Source organism: Diachasmimorpha longicaudata, chromosome 1 (genome assembly GCF_034640455.1).
Source record: "Diachasmimorpha longicaudata isolate KC_UGA_2023 chromosome 1, iyDiaLong2, whole genome shotgun sequence".
In the NCBI taxonomy this organism is placed as follows: Eukaryota; Metazoa; Arthropoda; class Insecta; order Hymenoptera; family Braconidae; genus Diachasmimorpha; species Diachasmimorpha longicaudata.
Window position 1 is genome coordinate 14,893,013 of NC_087225.1, and position 18,301 is coordinate 14,911,313.

At 37.9% G+C, this 18,301-nt stretch overlaps 3 protein-coding genes across 10 annotated transcripts; 1 reads left to right on the forward strand and 2 right to left on the reverse strand.

The window, feature by feature from the left end:
* Positions 1-51: 51 nt before the first annotated feature.
* Positions 52-9,315, forward strand: LOC135162920 (uncharacterized). Of its 2 annotated transcripts, XM_064121883.1 has the most exons (6): positions 52-277; positions 701-8,086; positions 8,368-8,454; positions 8,542-8,604; positions 8,757-8,882; positions 9,082-9,315. In XM_064121883.1, the coding sequence occupies exons 1-6, from the start codon at positions 245-247 to the stop codon at positions 9,151-9,153; spliced, it is 7,767 nt and encodes a 2,588-aa protein (XP_063977953.1). In that variant the 5' UTR covers positions 52-244; the 3' UTR covers positions 9,154-9,315. The 2 variants fall into 2 exon arrangements, with proteins under 2 accessions (XP_063977953.1, XP_063977962.1); XM_064121892.1 differs by lacking the exons at positions 8,368-8,454; positions 8,542-8,604.
* On the reverse strand, positions 9,205-16,115 carry LOC135162934 (cohesin subunit SA-1). 6 transcript variants are annotated; one of them, XM_064121911.1, is made up of 8 exons: positions 15,961-16,115; positions 15,578-15,767; positions 11,873-15,156; positions 11,629-11,677; positions 10,445-10,480; positions 9,880-10,044; positions 9,717-9,801; positions 9,205-9,485 (listed from the first exon to the last, which is right to left on the reverse strand). In XM_064121911.1, exons 2-8 carry the CDS (start codon positions 15,745-15,747, stop codon positions 9,468-9,470), a joined length of 3,807 nt encoding a protein of 1,268 aa, XP_063977981.1. In that variant the 5' UTR covers positions 15,748-15,767; positions 15,961-16,115; the 3' UTR covers positions 9,205-9,467. The 6 variants fall into 6 exon arrangements, with proteins under 6 accessions (XP_063977981.1, XP_063977973.1, XP_063978019.1 ...); XM_064121903.1 differs by having other exon boundaries at positions 11,629-11,680; XM_064121949.1 differs by lacking the exons at positions 9,205-9,485; positions 9,717-9,801; positions 9,880-10,044; positions 10,445-10,480 and adding an exon at positions 10,610-10,906.
* Positions 16,116-16,253: 138 nt separating this feature from the next.
* Positions 16,254-18,146, reverse strand: LOC135163107 (uncharacterized). Of its 2 annotated transcripts, XM_064122313.1 has the most exons (3): positions 17,917-18,146; positions 16,760-17,636; positions 16,525-16,701 (listed from the first exon to the last, which is right to left on the reverse strand). In XM_064122313.1, exons 1-3 carry the CDS (start codon positions 18,144-18,146, stop codon positions 16,669-16,671), a joined length of 1,140 nt encoding a protein of 379 aa, XP_063978383.1. In that variant the 3' UTR covers positions 16,525-16,668. The 2 variants fall into 2 exon arrangements, with proteins under 2 accessions (XP_063978377.1, XP_063978383.1); XM_064122307.1 differs by having other exon boundaries at positions 16,254-17,636.
* Positions 18,147-18,301: the final 155 nt, after the last annotated feature.

Here is an 18,301-nt window from a genome sequence, read left to right on the forward strand (position 1 = left end):
CCTTAACACCCTGTGGGTACCCTGTTGAGGGACCCCAAACTAAACTAGAATAGAGTTTGAAAACGGTCAGTTGACCACTGGAACAGTTGTAACCGAAAGACAGTGAACGCAAAGGAGACTTTTAGCTATGATCATAACATGAGTTGATTTAGAAAATTGTTTGAATTATTTATTATACGGTTATTGATATTTTCGAGGACTGTTCAAATTATTTGTGAAGGGTGAGGTAAAGTTAGTGGAAAATATGCAGACATGGATTGAAGCCATCATTGAATGGGTATGTAACGTATTTTTGTAAAGGGAAGCGTCCCTTGAAAATTCTACATTAATTTATGTTTTGTTTTGGAGTTTTTATTTTTCGAGAAAAGTAGGGAGAGGCATTAACCATGGGAATGGTTAACTAATTTGTTGTTATTTAAAAAATTAAAATTAAGTTACCATAAAAATAAAAACAAATTTTTTAATATATCATTTAGCCATTATTTATTGAATCAGTAAAGAGTAAAAACAAAAATATCTGTTCGGCTCGAATTATTTTCTCTGCTTTCTTATTGTTATATTTTATGAAACATTTGGAAAGGTTTATAGACAAACGCCAATGGCTGGAAATTCTTTCATTTTCACAAGTTTTAAGTTTAAAAAATGCTGGCATCACCGAATTTTGGTTGAAAATAAAATTGTGGAAATTTTTTAATGCTAGGTGAACTGTCTGGGAGTTCACCCCTCCCCAGTAAAAGATGTTCGAGACTTGGAAAACAAGAGTATCTACCTGAAAATAATAGGTCAGCTGGCTGGTGAAACGTCTGAATCTCCGACACAAATTTCCGAATTTCTCTCAAAAGAGTACCCTGAGTTCCTCCCACAACATTCATCTAACGACATCATACCAAAAGATGTTTACATCGCTTCCTTGCTGCTCCTAACAAGCTCTCAGAAGATCTCGTTTCACCGCCCCATGTGTAATCTTCGCAATGACACTCAGATCCTAATAAAAAGATTCCTAGAAGTCCTCCTGCCTTATGGGAAGAGTATAACACAAGGTATCCTGACGAGTACTATATCAGAACTGATCGATGCCACTCCAAGAACTCCGCCGATTACTCCTAAGGATCGTCCTCTTAGAAACTTTTTCACATCTCCAGCCGCACAGTCCGCTCATCGACACAGAATTCTCAATGAAAAGACGCGAGAGCTTCGGTTATTAAAAGCTGAACTTGAGACTGAGAGGTACGAGAAAATGGATTTGCAAGAAGACATCAGAATCAGGGAGGAAAAAATCCAAACGCTCCAGAAAAAACTTAACGAGAAGGATCTGGAGTTAAAGGCTTTCAAAGCAGATAAATGCAGACCTCATACTCCTCAAACCGGACGGAAAAATAAGGCATTAGAGGATATGGAACATATGTTGAAGAAAGAGATTCAGCACTTGGAGAGCTTTAATTCTCATTTGCAGGATCAGTTAGATAGCGCGGAAAGTGATAAAGAGGAGTTGATGAGGAAATTGACGTCCAAGGAACGTCTAAGTCAGGTATTGAAGGAAAAGACCGAAACATATGAGAGGGAATTAGAAGCACTGAGTATCCAGCTAGATCAGAAGTCCTCTGAGCTCTTACAACTCCGCCTTCAAAACGAAGAATTAAGATCCCATATCAAGGACATGCAGAGATGTTCCTTGGATGCTGACCAAAGTTTTGAAGTTGATTCAGTATCAATTTCCCGTTCACCCATCCCAGGACTGAACACCAGTGAGGCACTTAGTTCGATCGTGGATATTCAGTTGCAGGAGGCTAAAGAAGAGTCCTCCAAGTTGAAAGCCGAATTGACAAGTATGCATCTCCGCCTGGACGAGGCTCACCAATCCTGCAATGAGTTAAACCGAGTCAATAGAGAACTGGCTATAAAAACTGATGAGTTGATTATCGTTAAAGAAAAATTGCAACAAACTAATGAAGAATTACTTATTATGGAAGATAAAATTAGGACCCTCGAGGAGGAGAAAATGCATTTCGAGCGAGAAGTGGAGAATCTGCAACAAGTCCTGGCATCGAAGGAAATAATCTTGAAGGAAACAACTGACAATTGCAAATCATTAAACACGAAGATCGAGGAACAACTTGAAATAATAAACGAAACAACTGAAAATATCCGAATATTAAATTTATCATTAACCAGCCACCAGGAGGATATGTCACGAATAAACTCTGAAAAAAATGTTCTCCAAAATGATTTTGATAATTCGAAGCATAAAATTAATGAGCTGGAGACGTTTCTAGCTGCAGAAATGTCAAAATCATCAAACATCGTTAAACAAGCTCGAGAAAATGAGCAAATCCTTGAAGAGAAAATAATTGAAATCAAATTAGAAAAAGAAAAACTGGAGAAGAATGTTGAAAAGATGACAGTTGCTCTGGATGAATCTGCGGAAAATCTGCATGATAAGCAGCAGAAGATAAATTCTTTAAGTAGTTTGGTAGACAGTCTTCAGAACCATCAGAGCATCCAGGAGATAACCCTGAACAATCTACAGATGAAGCTGTGTGAATTAAACGAGTTAAGAGACGAATTGCAGAGTCAAGTGGACGAGGAACGCCGGAATTGTCTCAGAGTATCATTGGAACAGGAGAGCTTGCAACAGGATTTGATGGCCTGTGACAAGGAGAAAATGAAACTAATCGATCAATCAACCGGGCTAAAGGCAGACCTGGAGGAGATGACGAGGAGAGCCGAGGAGCTCGATAAGCAGAGAAAAATAAATGAGGAGAAATATCTCAAGACTTCGGAGAAGATCCAGCTGCTGCAGACAGACAATGAGAGGTTGAACTCCGATATATTCTCCGCTACTGCTGAAATGTCGAGGCTGAAAGAACTTCAGGAGAACCTCGAGAACCAGCTGACCCAAGAGCAGGAGAATTCCATGAAACTGATCACTGAAAAGGCGAGGATCGAGCGCGAGTTATCGAACAAGGCGCTTATGAACTGTGATTTGTCTGAAAGAGTTGGAGAGCTTGATGTACAGTTGAGCAAGACTCTTCAAGAGCTGCAAGACTTAGAGAATGTTCATGGAGATCTCACTGGGAATTATCAAAGGAGTGTGGAAAACGTGCAGAGACTCGAAGCTGATGTTTTCAAGACCAGTGACGATATTAGGAGGTACAGTCAACAGATGTCTGAGATGAAGTCTGTGATTTGTCGTTTGGAAGGACAATTGGAAGCAGAGAGATGTAGTGTGAAGAGTCTACTGCATGATAAATCGGAATTGGAAAGTGAATTGTCTTCGTCTGAAGGGGAGAAGAGGGAGGTGATGGAGAAGTTAGTCGGATTGGAGGTGAATTTAAAAAATTCATGGAGGAAAATCGAAATCATTCAAGGAGAATCAGAAAAATTGAAGACTTTGGTTGGCATAAAAGAGGGAGAAATTGAGTGCCAGCTGGATGAGATCAATGTGTTAAAGGGCGATTTGGAGGCAGTCATGACCGGGCGAAGTGCCTCAGAGATGAGGCTGAAAGAGAGTGAGAGGAGATACTCCGAAGCTGTTGATAGAATCAATTCTATGGCTTCGCAAATCGAGCAATTGAATTCTGAATTGACTCGTGGTGTATTAGAACGAGAGGCTCTCCAAGACGACCGGAATCGTATCGCCGAAGAAATGTCATCACGCATTTCAGGATTACAGAAGGTTCAGGACGCTTTGGAGATTGAGTTGAAGACAAGTCGAAATGATAATGAAGCTCTTTCAAATGATAAGTCATTTTTGACTCAAGAATTATCAATTTTGAAGGAAGAAAAGGGTCGCCTGAAGGATGATTTAAAATCTAATGACCTGATACTGAGAGAACACAGGGAAAAAATTACAGAACTCGAGATTTACTCTGGAGAATTGTGCCAGAAACGTGAGGAATGCACCGAAATAATTAATTCAATGACTTCAGATGTGAAAAATTTAACGTCAGTACTGGAGCAGACTATTTTAGAACGCGACGAAGTCCAGAATAATTTGACAGGTTTGAAGAAACAAGTGACAATGCTGGAGGCTCAATGGAGATCGGAACTTGATAAGAATGGAGTTATTTCCGGGGAAAAATCATTCCTGACATCGGAAATGAATATTTTGCAAGAAGAGAACAAGCATTTGTTGGAAAAAGTGTATGTCAATGGAGAAAAATTGACTATACTCAACGACGAAATTGAAGAACTGAAGAATTATTCTGAGCAATTGCACCAGAAATATGAAAAATCTACTAAAAAGATTATTTCCATGACCTCTGAGATGAATAATTTCATTATAAAACTAGATGAAACTAGTATAGAACGTGATTTACTCCAGGAGAACTTGACAATTCTTCAGAAGAACATTGAACAATTGAATAATCAATTGGTGACTGGACGAGAGGTCAACGAAATTTTAACAACTGAAAAATCAGATATCAGTGTAAAATTATCGAGTTTAGAAAAAGATAAAGTCGATTTAGTGGAAAAGTTGGCTTGTCGTGAATCAGAATTAATGGAACTTCAAGGACAAAATAAAAATCTTGAAGTTCATTCAAAGGCACTGCAACAAAACCTGACCGAAGGTATCGAGAAAATCAATTCACTGAATTCTCAAGTGGAAAATTTGAATTTGCAACTACAGAAAATGATACCTGATTTGACAAATAGAATGAGAGACTTGAGTGATCAGTTGGAGAAAGAAAAAGATATGATTCAGGTTCTTATCAAGGAAAAATCAGCTCTAACGCGTGAATTATCAAAGATGAAGGAAGAAAACAATAATTTGTCACTTAATTTGGATTCCAAAAAATCGCAATTGAAGAATTCTAACGAAAATAATGAAAAACTGATGAGGTTGTCTGCTGACTTGCAAGAAAAATGTGAGGAATCTAAAGATAAAATCTCATCGATGACATCCGAAATTGGCAAATTATCGTTCAAGTTGGAAAAGACAATTTCAGAATGTGATTTAATGCAAAATCATTTGAAAAATCAATTGGAGACAGAAAAAGACTCCATTAAAAGTGAAAAATTGTCGTTGGTGGCGCAATTATCAGGGTTAAAAAAGGAAAATGACGATTTAGTCAAAAATTTAAATTCAAAACTTGAAGCTCTTCAGAACAATTGTCACACTTTAGAGGAAAAAGAACGAGTGTCTTTTAAAAAAAACACTTCATTGCACTCCGAAATCGATAATTTGACTTTACAACTGCAAGCAGCCATTTTAGAAAGCAATGCTTGTCAATTGAGTTTAAATGATTGTCGTAATGAATTGAAAGATTCAGAAGCTCAGCTGGAAGTAGAACGAATCCGCAATCAATGTCTTTCAACGGAAAAATGTTTTCTAAAAACAGAAAATGAGAATCTTCTCGGTGATGTAATGTCTGCAAAAGAAAAACTACTTGAATCGAAAAAGAAAATTGAAGACCTTCAATGTATTTCTGAAACCCTACAGCAAAGCATTACAGAATCTTCTGGAAAGATTACCTCCCAGAGGTCTGAAATCGATACATTGACGTTGCACTTAACGGAAACCACTTCTGCACATAATGCAGCACGAGATAATCTCGCAGATGTCGTGAAACGCCTAGAAATGACTGAAACAGAATCAAAAAAAGGCAAGGAGGAACACGAGGAATTAACAGCAACCATTAACCGCTTGGAGGAGCTCGTAAGGTCCTTGGAGGGACGCCTTCTAAACCTCAAAACCACCCACGACAAACTGAAAATCAATCACAAGCTGAAGGAAGAGGCTTTTGAAGTTCTGAAATTGAAATTGGAAGTCTCGATAAGAGAAAAAATCGAGTCAGATCTAAAGCTGAAAGAAGTCATTTTGAGTCTCCAGGAAATTCGTACGAGTCAGGACGGAGTGATGGAGGCCCAATCGAAGGCGTTAGCCCAGAAGAATCTGGAGCTTGAAGCTCTTGAACAACAACAGCTGAAGTGCAAACAAACTCTCGAGGAAAAAATCAATCTCCACAACGTAAGAAACACTGAATTAACAAAAGAACTTGAGGAACTTCATCAGTCACAGGAGTGTTCTTCAAGGGAAATGCAACGACTCCAGGATTATCTGAAGATAGAGAGAAATGAATTGACATGCCTGAAGGAAGAACTCCGACAGTGCAAAGATGAAAAATCTAAAATTCTCGAAATAATAAAATTGTTGACTTCGAAATTGTCGACATTAAATAGTATTATTACAAGTGATGGCACAATTGTTCTTCAAGGGGATGAAATCGGGGACATTGTTCACTCCTTTGAATATCCTGATCTTCAGGAACTGTTGGAAACCCTGAAACCTCTTGTGAACTCGATGAAATCTAGTGCAGAAACGATTTTAACACTTAATGTGGAGAATAAAAAATTAATAGGAAATCTTGAAGAGGAGAAATTAAAATCAGCGTTTCTTGTCAAGGAGAAAGAGAAGAATGTGAAGTTAATTGACGCGATATCTCAATTGGAATCCTCCCAGAAACGTCAACAGGAAGCCGTTTTATCCATTATTTCCAGAAAACAATGTTTTCACGGGCTTGTAGATGAAGTGATCGCCTCACGGGATGAAGTGGAAATGACTTTATCCTCCCTTTGCAGCTCCTGGAGAAAAATATCCCTCGAAAAACAGTGTCTTCTCTCCGAGAGCTCTTCCGCCTGTGATGAGGTGAAACATCTTAATGCTAAGAGATTAGAAATTGAGGGGATGATGGGGAAAATTAGTGAACGTCATAATGCCAGCTTTCAACCGTTAATGAGAGGATTCTATAGAGTTTTGTTGTGGTGTCAGCATCAACTAGCCAATATTTCCTTGAAAACCGATCTCCAAGGCATAGAAATGAATTTATCTCATGAAAGTCTGAAGATAGAGGATCCTGATGACATAGAAATTGATTTATCATCTTCAGAATCTATCCTCCGGTCAGAACTCCAGAAGAACGGGGAGATAAGAGACAGTTTGGCTCTCGTAGTTGAAAAAATCCAGGAGTTAGAGGTCTCAATAAACTCTTACGAGGTGAACTTGAAATCAGGAATGGTGAAACGAGAGCCAACTCCGGAAGAAAAACTACAAACCCAATTGGATCGGCTTAGCAGAGAGAAGAAGGAGATGAAAGAAAAATTGGACGCCATCAGGGTTCGAAACACCAAGATGGAGAAGAATATCGATGATCTGAGGTGTGAAAACAAGAAGTTGAAAGCAGAGATATTGTCAGCTTCAGTATCGGTAGCTTCAACCACTTCAGATCCATCGGAGCTTGACCAACTCATAACTCTGAATGAAAATTTGCGGAAAGAGAATGAAGAGCTGAACAGATTAAAGGAGGAGCTCGAGAAACGTCCAACGAACGAGGAATTCGATGTCAAACTCAAGCAAGTTCATGAAGAGTATGGACTAAAGCTGGAGAAAATCAAGCAAAGGATGAAGCTGGCGTACAACGAGCAGGCGACGAAGATGCAGATGGAGCAAGACAGGGTCATCAGGGATAAAACAGCTGAGATGAAGGAGAAAATGGAGGCTGTGATGAGGGAAAGGATGGAGGCACAGTGCAGAAAGTATACAGTGGACATTAATAAGTACAAAGCCCACGTCAAGGAGCTGTCGTCTCAATATTGGGACGTGGGGGAGAAGCTCCTGGCTGAGCAGCAAGAAAAGGAAACAGCGCTTCAACGGCTCAAGGAGCTCCAAAGGAAACACCAGATGGCGATTGCTGAAGCCAGCCATCAGTTAATAGCTTCGCAGAGTCAAATGAGATCGACAAGTCTTGACAAGTGTTTCGATCATGATAGAAGTCAACTGGGGATGAGGTCTGGTTTTAGAACTGTCCAGGTGATTGAGGAGCAGACGACAACGAGAAGACATAGTGTTAAGAGCATCCAAGCGATGGGGAACGCCTTTAAGGCTGAGGACGAGGATGAGGTATTCGACAATGTCTATCTGACGGACCTCAAGGAGGGGCAGTTTAGGGCTATCGAACCTCAGACTGACTTTGACAGGCTGTCTGAGCTGAGGATGAGGAACTCGTTGTGCCGACCCCATCTCAAGAGCTCCTATGCTGTTGAAACACATTTGCATCCGGCTGCACTCACGGAGGAGGATATGAAGGTATGTCATCGCTATTACTTTTGATTTGACATTCCAAAACTATTTGTATTTTTTTTTGTTTTTCTTTTTAAAACCTATTAAATCATTAGAAGAATTTCAAGCGAAACATTTTGACATGTAAAATAGTACTAAAATAAGTCGTTTTTAATTGTCTTTCGAATTGAATGAATTAGGAAATTTTTCCATAAAGTCAGCCAAATACAAGTATAAATCAAATTGCATTTTTAGATCTTGAATTGTGGTGGTAATGGTAGTGGTTTAGATGGGTATTTTTGTTGTAGACTGGCCCTCATGACGATCTGTTCAATGACAGTCTCAGCCAGAGTCTGTTACCGGGCCAAAAGGCAAAGAAAAAAGATAGAACACAGGTAATTTCCGGCAAATTTTGCATGACAAGTGATGATTAATTAACTTTTTCAATTAGTTGTTAATCGTGTGTGTCTGCATAATTGTAGACGTCCTATAAACGCCCTGGACCTCCCACTCCGAGCAAAAATGGTGGCAGACTATCCCTCCAGGTAAAAATGCGGTCTTTAATTTGTCATAATCCAATAGTTTAAATAATCCAATTTCCTAAGCGTTTCGTAAATCAGTTTATTTATTTTTCATTTAACTCGATAAATTATATATATGATATACGGTGAAAATAGAAGTCATAACAAAATTCTAGGGAAATGAGCTGAAAAGTCCCAGTTCGAGAATTCTGAGAGAGAAAAATGTGGACCGGAGAACAACGGCAACACCAAAGAGGCTGAAAGACTTCTTTGGAACGTCTCTGTCGAGACGTCACGATGAGGTGAGCTTCAGGGACAATTCGACGATCCCTCCGAAAAGAAGAATTCCTCTACATGCTCTTTTGTTTCTTCTGCTTTTCTTTCCCCTTCAGCTCTATGGACTCTTAATTCTCATATTTTTTTATAATTTGTAAATATCATGTATTGATCTACTAAGAGCTCCGTCTCTCATCAACACATATTTTCTTTTATTTTTTGTAGAATGCTCCGGGTACTCCAAAAGGTCGCAGACTCAGTAACATTTTTCGTAAGCCGAAAACAGAGAGAAGCTGAGGAGATGAATATCCCTCAAAATGAATTTTGTAAAATACAACACTATGCTGATACATTGATTTCATATATGTTTTATTCAAAAAAAAAATAATAATGTTATTCTCAATAATATGTAAAGCAATTAAATACTACCAGTAGTAACAAATAATAATTTTAGATACACATTTTTTTTTTCTTTTTTGTTTTTATGGAAAAAGAGAATTATGAAAATACGAATTGATTTCGTAGCGATAGGGCAATGATGGGACTTGAAAAAACTTATGCAACATGTGGACAGGATTTTTATACGTTCTTTTTAGATTCCAGAGAGCTCCTTATTCTGAATCGGACTCCTGGAAGAATTAAAAAATATATATTCGGTTTCTCTTATTAATTTTCTTAATTAATTATTTACCAAGTAAAAAATGATTAACTGGAGAAAATATTTCAATTCGGCAATAAAAATTATTCATGAATCGAAATTGAAAATAAAAATATTTGTATGAAGAAAAAAACATTCATATAATTTCATTAGAAAATATATTGCCTAAATAATGTTTCAACAGTGGAAATAGCATTTTTACCATGTATTGTCCTTCAACATATCTTCCAGAATTTCTTTGTGTTCTTCTGAGCTCCCTAGGCTCTGACTGATCCTGACTTCGACGACTAGGAACAATTGAAAGTGATAATCAAATAACTTTGAAAAATGTTAGGGATAAGCAATTACTGATATGATTTGCTTACATTCTTCCTTGAATCTGCATTGCTTTAAATCTGTTATCAATATCTTGTGGTGGACTCAGTGAGTTATCAGCCATATGTCCAGGGGATTGGGGAATGCTCTGAGCATCACCGTTGTCAAAAAAATTCAAGGCTTTGGGGCGCCCTGGGGTTTTTGTTCCACTTGGACTATAAAATATCAAATTGGATCTGTCAGCTATAGTTATTACTCATTACAGCATCAGCAGGGAAGTAGTAATACGTGACAGAATCTTATTTTTCTAGAGTTTTAACTTTGTTACTATTCTAAGCAAATCATATTTATATTGATAGACTGTTGATAAATTGTCAAAAGTGTTCATAATATTCTAAAATGGTATATTTTTGTATTTCATAAATTCTTCATTTTTAATTGTTTCAATTAATGAAATAATCGTAAAATATACAGAAATTGGAAGTTATATGAAAATAGTTGGATATTTACAAATGAACAATAAAGAATAAAAATCAAAAAGTATTGTGATTCTTTACCATTTCACCACTGATGCACTTGATGAAAATTCAAAGAATAAAATCTTCCTCTACTCACGATATTTTTTTCGTTGTTCTTTTCTTCTTCTGCTTACTAGAAACAAATACATTGCTTTACAGGTAGTGAACTTCATTTCCAATAAACAAAAAATTTTCAACAGACACTAGGTACAGGAGCAGTAGGGAAAAGGGGTTTTCCAATGAACTTAAAAAAACTAAAAAATTTCACTCCAAGATATTTTTGTATTATTAAAACACCAATTTACATTAAGTATATCTTTTACTTTCATTATCCATCATCAATATATAAAAAATTAATTTTTTCATTACAATTTAGCATCTCATATTGTTTCTAATCTAGATTAGGATTTAAAAAAAGGGGCTTGCGATTTCATTTTTCGAGCTCCCATAGCATCCCTAATGCTCCACTGATACATATTTCTCATATTTATTCGTTCATTAACTTTTGTTCAAGTGAATGTGATATCGACAGGCTGGTGCAGGAGGGCTTCATCGATTCCTGCAAAATTATTGTTCTGATTTCTTAAATTTATTCATCAATTTTCTCTCTCTCTCTCTCTCTCTCTCTTTCTCTTCCTCTCCCTTCTAAAATTAGGATGAAACAATTATTTGAGGATTTAACAACAACGAAAGTCCTCTTGCACTGAGCCATCGATTTTTATTTGTTAATTATGTGATGAATAAAAAAATGTTAAAGACAATTAAACAACATTCCGTGGCAAAGCGGTCAAACTTCTCAAGCAGTTGGTTTTTATTTAATATTTTTTACTGAATATCTCCAAATCTGAGAGACATTTTTATCGTGACCATTTCTGCAGCCCGCAACTGGGCTAAGAAAAAAACGGTCATTGAGAAAATTCAATGATTTTCCTTCAATTCCCAGATATGTAGCAAAAAAAAAACAATTGAAATCAGTTTATTGCAAGAAAAACTGAATCGTGAAATGAACCAAAAATTAATTTAATGAGAAGGCGCGATTCACGACTTAAAAAATCATAATAAGTTAATGAAGAATAAGCATGAAAAAGCGAGCGAGGATGACGTGGCGCAGACACAAATGGCAAAGCAGTTAGTAGATACTGAAAAAGCACATGAAAACAAAATAAACATAAATTTTAAAAAATGGCTGATTTACTCACAATTGAAAAAACGCTCCAAAATGTCAACTCTACTTCAGAATAATTATTCACAGATGTTCATTTACGAAATGAGACAACTTACCCCATAAATTCATGATCAGAACCCTCATCAGCTTCCTCAGCATCTTCTTCTTCTGAAAACAATGAAACTATATTGAAAATTGCTTAAAAATGAAAACAAATGAAAACAAATTTGTAATAAACTTGTAGAAAATAAAAAATTTGTAACTCTTTAAATTGCATTACAAATAGTAATAAAACTAAATGGTAGATTGCAGAAAAATTGTTTTTGAATGATTTCTCAATTACAACCATTAATTAATTACCAATTAACAGATCCTTTTTACGTCTGGTATACGCCCTCTTACTGGTAACAGGTACCTGATCGGTTTCTCCGTGCAGCAAGCTATTTCTATACATCAACAAGGGCTGCCAATCCTCACCCCTTGACGAGGGCATTCCAGCAGGAAGTTTAAGATCTAAAAACGTCAGTACCACTTTTTTATCCTGTCTCAGTAATTTATTCGTGAACTCTAGTAAAATCTCCAAGTAAGGAAGATTTGGTGGTGGTCCAGTAGGATCGAGTTCTTCCCCATCAGGCGGTGTAATCGCGAATAGAATACCAGCTCGGTGAAGAGCAGTAATGGCTTCCCTATTTTTCACAGCATCGAGCCCAAACGAAAGTGCAAATCTCTTGGCCAATTCTTTGATGGGCGTTATGTCATCGATAGTTCTACTGCTTCCCTTCTCCAAAATAACATCGTTGTAAAGTTTATTGAGACTCAGCTGCATGGTGAGTGCGCAGTTGACCTTATTTATGTCCCTGGCCTTCCCTAGAGTGGTCTTGATTATATCTCCATAATCATTGTAGTATCTTACGTAGTGCTTGAATACATCGGCAGCTGATTTTGTTGGTATCATGTTATAGACAATAAGTTTGCAATAGCTAGCCAAAAAATTTCTCCTTTTGTGCAGCTCCTCAATCTTCGAGTGCTCGTCATGATCCTCCTCGTCCTCATCGAAGAACACGTAATCTTGGATGAATTTATTCAACATGTCCTGCATATCCTGATCGGGCTCGTAGACAAGTCTGTGGAGGAGAGGATTGGGATTGCTATTGAGTTGATTGCAAAACATTACGAGAAGATCGCAAATGGTATTATAGGCTTCTTCACGAAGAGGTACGGCCATTCTGTGACCCTCACCAGCTACAAAATATCTCATAGCATCCATGAAAGTATGTAAATATCTGTAAAGATCTCTGGCCTCATCCTCTCCCCTCGTTCCAAGATCATTGGCCTCAAGTAAATGATTTTGTCCCCAAAGAATGGAGAAGAAACATCCACTGATGCAGTATTTAGTTGCTTCTTCAGGAAAGCTCCTCTGGGGATCCTTAGCATCTTCAATATTTTTGTACAAAGGGTCCCATATATCCCAACCATTCATATCATGACAGCTGTAAAAAATGGCGACCTTCTTCAAAGATTGCACAACATTGAAAATTTCATCCTCGTCAGGTGTTTCAGCACCATCAATGAGATTTCTGTAATCATCAATGGCCTCTTTGAACTTGTTAACGATTGAATCAATAAGAGTTCTTCTTGCAGTATCGCACTGTGAAAATTTTGCATGAGTCTCCACACACATGTACTCCAGTGTTCTGGCTGCAGTCTCCAAGACATCAGTGTCATGCATTTTCTCGACAATTCCCTTGACTTTCTCCAGAAGTGCCTCAAGGTTTCTCTCCTGCCTGGATTTGACGTAAATGTCGAGCTCAAAGTATTGAGGAATAGCGAGTAAATTAGCTAATTTTTCAGGATCAGCACGATATTTGTCAAGAAGAAGAGGAAGTGTGACAATGAAGTGTTCAGTGAGCCTCTGCTTGTCATCAGAGACTTGTTTTTGCTCTTTAGCTGAGAGAATTTTTCTGGTGGGGCCCCGACCAACAGGGGCCTCTCCCGTAGCTGCTTGCTTGATGCAGCAAACCATCAACTCGATCAATGACGTCTCCTTTTGATTGTCCAATGCCTCCTCCTCAGGTCCAGCTTCCTCAAGGAGTAAATCAGTCATACACTCCCAATCCTTCATCATTTGATTTGTCTCAATGAGCGAGTCCACGAGATATGCCCCATGCTCATGCAGCTCTGACTCAATAAAAAAGAGAACAAGATCTCTAATAAGAGGAGTATTAGGCAATCTCTTCTTTCCTCTCTTGGTCTTAACTCCAGCAACTGCCTCTTCATCAGGAGTGAATAATCTCTCGTTGAGAAATTCACCAGCTGCTTGGGCAACTGCTCTGTGAGAGGAATAAACAAGCTCGTAGACATGCTCACAGTCTTTATCAGTTAAAATTTCTCGATGATGCTTCAAAATTGATATCACAAGTTTAACAGCCTGAACTGCTACGTCGTACTCTTTATCGAGGGTCATAGCCACTATTCTATCCTTGAATTTACTTGTGAAAAGCTCGAGCTTAGCTTTGAGTTCCTCAGATGCATAGAGTGGCTGCAGTGCCTGTAGGCATTTTAGCCTGACCTCACCAACTTTATCGTGAAGTGTCCAGCCAATGTACTTTAAATAAGAGTCGTCCAGAAAATTCTGATGAAATTTCTTCATCCACACGCCAATCTCCGCCATACAGATTGCCCGAATCTCAGGGAGTGTATCTCTATACCTATGAACGAATACTGATTTGAACATGTATGTCAACATGTTCTTTATTTCGTCCATGTTCTCCTCGAGTTCTTTGCGCTTGGACATGAGAGATTCCAGTCTATCAGCTGCTCTCTTCTCTCTAGCCTTCTGCCTCTCCGACTCATACTGCCTCTGGGTATTGTCCAAATTGACCGACACCGTGAGGGCCACGTCTACTAGAGCTGTCATAAGTTTCATAGCAGCTAGTGTGGCTGTGTGACGAAATGCTCGAACTTGAGAATCTGATAAACCGGTCAGTAAAGAAATGACATTGTCCATAAGGAACTGATCATAGATTATGGAGTACTGGCATTGTCGCACCAGAATTTGCACAAATTCACAAAAATTTGAACGAAATTTTTTCCACGGTTGTCCAGTCATAATGAGAGGATATTCTCCACTTTCTTCGTCGAATTCTTCAGTCATTCGACGAATAATCGCCACGTGCTCCATCGACGTCTGCATATCCGGAGTGATTTTTCCCTTGCAGCCACTAGCATTTATGAAGAATTGCATCAGAAGGAGAAGTGCATTGCCACGATTTGTCTTGTACTTTTCAATCCAATCGTCAACAATACTCGTGAGGGAGTTGCGATTATTCTTGATGACGAAATAAAGGCTCTGTTCATCCTCAGATGTCGCAGGAATGATAAATTTTTTAGTACGACCTCGACCACCTCCACCTCCTCGAGGCTTTGAAGCTGGCTGAGAAGGAATGTAGTCCGTGTCAACTTCTCGATATTTTGGTTGGCTGACTGCACCTCCACGCATTCTGGCACGAGTATTTCTGGTTATTCTCATGTTGGGGGTAGCTGGAGTCACTGGTTGCTCGAACTGGGGCTCGTTTGAGAGGGCATCCTGGTATTGGTGGTGAGACGTACTCGGAGAACCGTAAGTTTCCGACAAGTGGTCTGAGCTGTAAAAGATTTTGGTTACCACGTTTTATAATAAACTGCGAAAATTTTTATTTAAATTTGATGATCGATAGCAAAAGTCATTTAAGTAATTAATTCATTAGTGTTAAAAGTATGAAAAGATTCCTGTCCTTTGTCAAAATTATTCACTTACAATTCTCTTTTGTTCAGTTGGAAACTTTGACAGAAAATATTTAAAATTTATAATTTTAAAAGTTAAACAGAATAAATTAAACAAGAAAAAACAATATCTTTGTGAAATATCATAGAATAATAAGGAAAATCATAAATTAGAGATCAATTTCATAAACTTTTAACATAAATTTGTATTGAGAAAGTATTCACACTCAAATCCTTCAAAAAACTCTCCCATTTCATTCGATCTTATGGTCTATCAATAGCTTTAAATAAAAAAATGCTCACATCGGAGTGTGAATTGGTGTCTGTGGTGCTTGATAAGTTGAATAACCCCCATAATTATCCGCCGTGTCCGTACTATCAGTCATTGGCGTCATCGGTGTCATTGGTTCCTGGTACTCTGGTGGTACAGGATCATCCATTCGGATCCTCTTGCCTCCGCGTCGATGCATCATCTTTGATTGCTCTCGAGGTCCTCAAAGGATGAATAAAAATTGTTAAAGTAACTAAATAACTGTTTTGTTTGAGGTAAATCGTGATGATTGATAAAGTGCTGTTTAAGGAGTAATGTTGAGGATTGAGCAAACCGTTAGTTACGTTGTATATTGGGAGATCAATTGATGTTTTTTGAAAGATACTTAGAAGTTGATTTTCGAGACTCCACTTACTTGGTATTTTTGTTTATTTATGGTAGTTAATCACGTCATTAATGTGTCCACGCGGGAAAATAAACGCCACTACAAGTTGATCTCAATCCGGCCATTTTTCTGTGTGTCGAGCGGATTGCTCGTGCAGTAGTGTTAGTTCGCGTGTTTGGTAGTAATCAGTGGGGACATCTAGCGGAAAGAATCATCATGGCAAAGATTTCAGCGGTACATTTGATTACATATATTGGTCAACTGTTGTTGCTTTTCAAATGGATTGTATAAACAAAGTGATGGAAATTGTAGTATTCTGATGATAAGTTAGAATAATCGCCCCCATGTATATTCTTTATTTCAATAAGAGGAAAATTCAATAAAATGAGATTGCTATTAAGTTACGTACATTTTTATAAAAAAAAAGAAAATTCTACACCGGCTTCAAACCAGGAACTCTGTACAAAAATTCACCATCACAATCATAATAACAATCCTGCACCTTGAAAGTTATCTGCTTCATTGTCTTGTGCTTCGGGATTTTAATGAATTGGGGATAATCCTCCAGACCACTGACTTCCTTCTTCTTCCACTCGATGATTCCAGTCGCTAAGCTATCCTGTTCTAAATTCAGTTTGGGTACATCGATATGGATAATTTTATCCCGTTTTATCTCTTCCACCCCTTTAGATTCTTCAGTCTTCAGGTCTAGTCGAGATTCCGGACGGTTTTCTTCTCTCATTTCGACATTTTTTTCTTTGTCTGCTCCATCTGTAGTGAATTTTGCTGTCATACTCGATATTCTTTGAAAACTATTATTCACCATTACCATTTTTCCATCCTTCTTTTGTTCCTTTCTGCCCTCTAGTATCTTTCTATTTCTTTTGTTAAATAATTCACCCAATAATTCTCCCTCACTAAAAATATTTCTCCCCTGCATTGTGATTTTTTCATCTTCTTTAACTTCAAAGGGGGTCCGTTCGTTTCTATTGTTGACTGTTATTCCTTCAACCTCTGCCCCTGCGATATCAGAGATTTCCAAAGTCTCCTCGTCTTTTTTCTTCTTATACTCGCCCACCAGTAACTGAACCTCCAAACTCAAATTATCAGTACTATCAATTTTTTCAACAGTTGTTTTTACAAATGTATCAAAATTCATTCTACTTTTCCTAACGTTGAGTTTCGAAAAGTCGAGCTTTCGATTTTCATTTCCATCAGAAATTTTGGGAATGTCCTTTGTCGTTGTCAGGGGTTGGATGAAATCTTGAACGATGGATTTGAATAATGTGGCTTTGGGCTCGGGGAATACTGGCTTTGGCCGCACGAATTTCTCAGCAATTGTTTCCAAATCTGCAACTTCGATTTTCCGACCCTTGAATTGCTGGAGATGTGCCTCGAGTTTCGAACTGACAGCTATATTTCCCGATTTGAATTTGTTCCAGTTTTCGATGACCTTTGTGTCGTAGTTGACGACAGTTTGAGCGTTCTTTGGCTGCCAATTTGCACGAAGAATTCTGCGGATGGTATCCGGAAGTGCTGGAAAGGATTCACTGAGCCTTTCCGGCGACCACTCTACGGGATCTTTAGCATAGAGTGATTTAATTTGCATTTTTTCAGTCCACGTGATGAAGTTTGGGTCATCGGGTTTGAAGTATTTTCTCGCAATTATTTGGACTTTTACTTTTTCCTTCTCATGATATTTCTCTCTGGGAAAAGAAGAATGAAAAAATATTAAATTAAATGTAAAAATAGATTAGAATAGACACATGGATTTCTTCCTGAATGTTCTATAGTTCAATAACATTAGTAAATTTCCAAAAAACTAGTAATGACAAACCCTTTGTCATCAGTTAAAAAAAAAAAATCTTAATGAAAACTTGAATTAAGCAAATATTTCGAGTATCCAGTGATAATAGATGAGAGGACGGTATCGAATGGAATTTCCTTTAAAATAGAACATTACGAAACTTGGCCTGTTCTATTTACCTCATGTGTTCCGTGTATGCTCGATTGGCCGCCATGAAATTAGCCTCATCTTTCTCCACATCGTCAAAGTCATGCTCATTTGGCTGGTCATACTCATCAACATCAGGATAAAGTTGCTGCTCAGTCACCGCCGGATTTGTCTTCCTGAATCTATTCTCTCGACGTCTGCCTCGTCCTTTACCATGATAACCTCTCAGAGTGATGAAAATTCCAGATGCAAATTTATTCATTCTGTGTCATCAAATCACAACCTCTTGGACTCTATGATTAGTCTGTCGGAACACTGCTTCGCACGGCTTAATGGTATATTGTATTTCAACAATTACCATTCACTTTATATTTCTGGTAAACCAAAAATTTATATTATTTATATATTTCCATCAGC